General features: G+C 46.5%; 2 protein-coding genes across 2 annotated transcripts; one reads left to right on the forward strand and one right to left on the reverse strand.

Annotated features, from left to right (window-relative positions):
• Positions 1-115: 115 nt before the first annotated feature.
• LOC130191618 (leucine-rich repeat protein 1-like) lies at positions 116-2,237 on the forward strand (the record flags this gene model as incomplete). Its single annotated transcript, XM_056411266.1, has 3 exons — positions 116-368; positions 962-1,436; positions 1,538-2,237. Coding segments are annotated over 3 exons (984 nt in total), but the record flags the coding sequence as incomplete, so codon positions are not given.
• Positions 2,238-2,529: 292 nt separating this feature from the next.
• Positions 2,530-4,746, reverse strand: LOC130191619 (protein kintoun-like). Its single transcript, XM_056411267.1, is given in 3 exon segments — positions 2,530-2,948; positions 2,987-3,291; positions 3,364-4,746. Coding segments are annotated over 3 exon segments (1,917 nt in total). The 5' UTR covers positions 4,649-4,746; the 3' UTR covers positions 2,530-2,621.
• Between the last annotated feature and the right edge of the window lie 1,003 nt (positions 4,747-5,749).

Genomic DNA, 5,749 nt, shown 5'->3' on the forward strand with positions numbered 1-5,749 from the left:
CTGTTCAAATAAAGAATGAAATGAAATGAAATACACAACCACCTGAGACTGCCTTTTCCTCTGATGTACGAATCCATTAATCCACCTGTATCTTCATCGATTAATTTATTTGTAGGCGGATGCAAACAGCTTGAAGAACTTCCTCTCGGCGGCTCGTTTGGCGGACCGAGGAAGCGACGCCAGTAGCCTTCCCCTCTCCACGCTCACTCCCGTCCGCTCCAGAGACGTAGAGCAACCCAAGAAGAAGCTCACCATCGTCTCCAAGAGGGACTACCCCCTCACCTCCAACTTCCCCTACTCCCTGGAGCAGCTGCAGGTCTCCTACTGCAAACTGTCCCGGGTGGACATGCGGATGCTGTCGCTGAAAGGTAGAATGGGTCGACGCGGGGCCGTTTGCTGAACTTCGCCTCCCTTTTTGTTTTTTGTAGAGAAGATTAGAGAGCATTAATAAATCAACGGTTTAATGTTGTGCAATAGTTTGGATTAAGTTGTGATATCTTTACCTTCGCATTGAAAATGCGGAAGGTTATGTTTTGATCGCCGTGTATTTATTTATTTATTTGTATGCGTGTTACTTGCATAACTCAAAAAGTATTAAACCGAATCCCATGAAATTTGGTGGGATGATTGGTTATTATCCGGGGACCATTTGATTAGATTTTGGGATTGATCGGGTCAAAGGTCAAGATCAAGGTCATGAAAAGGTCAAAATCTTGAATCGCATGACATTTGGTGGGATGATTGGTTATTATCCGGGGACCATTTGATTAGATTTTGGGATCGATCGGGTCAAAGGTCAAGGTCATGAAATGGTCAATCTTTTTATCATAGCGCGGTCAATTTCTATCCAATTGGCATGCAACTAATGCCAACATGTTCATAATTCAATGCCCGATCTTTTGATATGCGAAGGTATGCGCTCTACCGAGTGCCAATTCTAGTTCTTTTTGTTTTTCTGCAGCACTCCGCAAGCTAGACCTCAGTAACAACCACATCAAGAAACTCCCCGCCACCATCGGGGACCTGGGCTGCCTCTCTGAGCTCGTCCTCCACAACAACCACCTGGAGGCCTTCAGCGAGGCCCTCTGCCTGTCCACCCTGCAGCGGACCCTCCAGCTCCTGGACCTCAGCCAGAACCGACTGCAGTCCCTCCCCGCTCAGTTCTGCCAGCTCAAGGAGCTGGTGAACCTCAAGCTGGACGACAACCAGCTCGTCGGCTTGCCGTTCCACGTGGGCCGACTCTCCAAGCTGCGCTTCCTGTCGGCGGCGCATAACCAGCTCGCCGTGTTGCCCTTTGACTTCCGGAAGCTCAGTCTGGAGAACCTGGACCTGTTTGGGAATCCGTTTGTCCAAACCAACCCTCTGAACCACAAGATGAATCTTACATTCCCGCTTCCGCTCCAAGAGCTGGCTTCCAGAGCCGTGGCCAACCTCAGGTGAGAATGAAATGCGCCCGGCACGTCACACGGCGGCGGCCCTGTTTTTTGTTTTTTTAACGGCGACCTCCTCATTGTGTCCTTTCTGATTCCCCTCGCAGGTTACCGTACGGACCTCACCTCATCCCGGCCCACTTGTGCCGGGACCTAGAAGTTGCCAAGTTGTGCGACTGCGGCCGCGTCTGCGTCAATTTCTACATCAAGACGGCGGTCAGCATGAACCTGCACCAAGTGTCTCACACGGTGGTCCTGGTGGACGACATGGGGGGCACGGACGCTCCGGTGCAGCAGCACTTCTGCTCCCTGTCCTGCTACTCTGAGTTCCTGGACAACTCGCTCCAGAGAGGAATCAGATGAGGAAGAACAAACTCTTTAGTTTGAAAGCAAACGGACAAAACTGCTGGAAATTGCTGTGGATTTCTTTGTGAAGAGACACACGCCTTTAAACGAAAGGAGGATGTTGACTTTTTTAAAAAGCTTTTTAAAAGTGCTCGAAGCAGCCACTTTTACACTTGCGTTCGACTTGTATTGCACTTCTGCTCCATCTGTACCTGAATAGCACTGACGTTATGTAACGACGGTAAACGTCGCGCATCGTCTTTCCGGTTCCTCCCGCCTACCGACATCCTTCCGGGCGGGGGAATAAAAGGATTAGATTGATTGGAGTTTCTTCCTAACGCACACAGTCCATCAGGGTCTGCGAGCGTTGGTGGAAAGGAATTTTTTTTTTTTATCGTGCTAATGACCTACACGTTGTTTTTTCATGTGAAAAATGCAATGAAATAAAGTATTTACATTGTTGTCCCAAGTATTTTATGATATGATATTCCTTTATTCGTCCCAGTGGGGAACATTTAAAAAATCACAGCAGCGGTGCACCTCAAACGCATCAATGAAAAAATAAATATAGAACACAAAACTAAATAATAATAAAAAACTAAATACTAATACTAAATATACAGGGGGAATATATTCGGAATATATTTATATATATCTATAATATTCAGAATATATTCGGAATATATAATATACATATATTATATTCAGAATATATTCGCCGCCATTTAAATTATTTATACATTGTGTACTTTAATTGAGTGATTGAAGAGAATGTTTTGAGAATAAGAACATTTAATAGTATTTAATTAAACGGTAACTCTTTCACACTGGCTCTGAAGCTCCGCCTCAGTCGAGCTCGTAGATCAGAGAGTTCTGGAAGATGAACCCGGCCGATGTGGAATGGTCACTGATGATCGTTTCGTTTCCATCTTTATCGATTTCCCTTAGCAACACAGGCGGTGGCTTGTCGCGCTCTGGTTTGTGAAGGATTTGCACCTTTGGCGGGTCGTCTGGGCCGGTGCTCCTCCTCTCGACCCGCTTCGTGTCGTTCTGGCCGTGAGGTTCAGCCGCTGTGGAAGTTTGCGATTCCTCACTCGATTTGTGATTCATGAACGCAGCGTCCGTTTCCACCTAGGACAGAAAAATATGAACGGCTTAGTTTGACCACACATTCTCGTCTCCGCGGTTTATGACCTTTCGTGACCTCTCACCTCCCCTCTGGTGCCGGACGGCTTCGTTTTGGGTGGTGACTCCAAACAAGAGTTGGCATTGACTCCTCCCCCTTTTTCTGTGCAGCTTAAATGTTCAGCAGGGATTAAACCAAACTGGTGATCTGTTTCAGGAGTGGCCTCAAGCCTCTCGTGACCATCCGGCGAGGAGGTTTCATCGACAGAAACATCGCCAGCACCACCAGAGTCCTCGTCGTCTTCCAGTTGCGGCCTTTCCTGTTGCTTAGCGTTTCCAAACTCTATGTCATGTTCCTGTTTCTGCTCTTTCAAAATCTCATCCTCGACTTCTCTGCCTTTTATTTTCGGCTTTGTCCATTTTTCTGCGTCTTCCCCCAAACCAATGTTCTCTTCTTCTTCACTATTTGCTCCTTCCTCTTTTCCTTCCAGTGTTTCCTCCTCCTCCATCATCTGCTCCTCTCCTTTCTCGTGGCCTCTTTCGCCCTCTTCGTCAACTTCCTCTCCCCTCGTCTGCTGCCTGAAATCCTCCTCGACAGCTCTTTGCTTCTCACTGTTCTTGCTTTCCCTCTCCTCCTCCCGCACCTCTCCTTCCTCCTCCTGACTCTCGTCGTCGCCAACGCGAGCCAGAGCGGCGAAATGCGACGCTTCGTCCGAAGGGAGAACCGACAGCGTGACCGTGAGCCGTCCTGTCTGCTTGTCGAACGTGGCCTCTCCTTTCTCCTCGTCCACGGGGTAGGCGAGGGGCAGCTCCAGTCTGTAGGCCGGTTTCTCGGACGTCAGCAGCAGCTGCTTCTTTTTCACCTCGAGGCTGGCGTCTGAGGCGGCCTTCAGGAGCGGCAAGGCGACGGTCACCACGATCTCTTTGGGCCTGGGGCTTCGGGCCGAGTCCCTCGAGTATCTGAAGTCCTGGAGATCCACGAAAGATCGATATTTGACTGTGTAGCGTGGCTCGGTGGGCTCGCCGCCTTTCCTTGCAGATGGTTCTTCGGGCTTCGTTTGCAGGGACGCGGAAGGTTTTTTTTCACCCGGGTACGGGAACGCAAGAGGGTCCGGCTCCTCCGAGGGCCCCTCGGACTTGTATCCGGGGATGGGCGTTCGGAGGACACACGGCTGAGGGGCACCCTTGTATTTAGTGCTCATCTCCCTCACATTGTTTTTATCCAGAGTCACTTTGAAGGCGCTCTGGATTCCCTCTATGGCGGTGCTGACCACCAAGTCCATAAACCTTTTGTTTTTGCTCGCCATGTGGACGGTGTCAGGGTGGAAGATGACGTCATGGATCTGGATCTTGTTCCCTTTGGGGTCTGTGTCCTGTCTCCCTGGGGGCAGACTGTGAGGCAGGGACCAGCGCTGTCCTCTGCGGCCGCCCTCCGACACCCCGCGCTGACACGCGGGCTTTCCGATGTGCTCGCTGACGCAGATGTTGATGAAACACTTCTGCTTGCCGTTCACACTCGTCCTCAGAGACCGAAATGGTTTCGGGTGGATGAAGTCAATCGTGTTTCCTCTCTCCTGCTCCAGGAGTTTGATCTCCTCTTCATACCTTCTCTTATTCTCCGGGTCCGACAGCTCGCGCGCGTAGTCACGCAGCATTTCCCCGAATTTCTCGTCCTTGAGCGCTTTAGTGAGTCGGTCCACTTCCTCCGCCGTCATGTTGAGTTCTTTCAGCTTTTCTCCGACCTCCATGCTGAAGACGACGAGGAAAAGAAAAACGTCTCAAACGGTGTAGAAGTGAGTCCGGGCGCGAAGTGAGCTCCTTCTAGAATGATACGAGCTGTTTTGGTGCCCTGTGTTTCTGACCTTCGGCAAACGGTCCTAGTTGAGTTGATGTAACCATAGCAACGCTAAAGTCTTTGTTTGGTGCAACAGGGAAAGTCTTCCCTGTGGAAACTTCTTTGTTTAGAAACCACAGGATTTAATAATGAAAATATTTAACTGAATAAATATATTTTTTTAAAGTATGTATGTATACATACATATATATTTACATATATATGTAAATATATATTATATATATATAATTTAATTAAAAAATAATAGTTAGACCAAAATTAAATAGTGTTATTGCTGATACAATCACACATGCAGTGTGTTGTTGTGTTATGATTGATCAATTCATTAAATTGATGTATTTGTATTACCTATTGGTACTTTGAATTATAAGACCTACAGGTTTGCACGTTTCTAAAGAGGCAATTTGACTTAAACGGAAACATATTGCTCTCAATACCCTTTCAGATATTTTTATATCTCGTTTATTAGTGCCAACACCCGTTAAAATGAGTTGAATGGGTTATTAATGAAGAATAGCCTGAATAAAAGTAGGCTGCATTATGTATCGAGACCACTTTCGTATGTCTAGTAGTCTATTTGAAAACCACGTCTTCCTATTGCCAATTTGCCAATAATAAGATAAACATGTCGGTTGTCATGTATTGACATTAATATTATCATCATTATGTCGTTGATTTGCCTAAAGTGATATGCACAAAAAAACATGAAGGAAATAAGAAAATAAAACTCCAAATTCACAATGTAATGTTGAATGCAACGCCATTTAAATGTTGATTGTATAAAGCTGTTTAGTTCATATGCCTTTTTCATTCATACTGTTTGTACACAACTACATTGTGTCTATTATAGTATATGCAAACTAAATGTCTTTGGGTTTACGTTCTTAATACAACAACATTAATAAATATACAGAAACCAGTAAACATGTTTTGCAATTAGCACTAAATGTGAAATGCATTATGATCACCTGTGCTATTTAACTATTTTAACCAT

This window comes from Pseudoliparis swirei, unplaced genomic scaffold (assembly GCF_029220125.1).
Source record: "Pseudoliparis swirei isolate HS2019 ecotype Mariana Trench unplaced genomic scaffold, NWPU_hadal_v1 hadal_187, whole genome shotgun sequence".
In the NCBI taxonomy this organism is placed as follows: domain Eukaryota; kingdom Metazoa; phylum Chordata; class Actinopteri; order Perciformes; family Liparidae; genus Pseudoliparis; species Pseudoliparis swirei.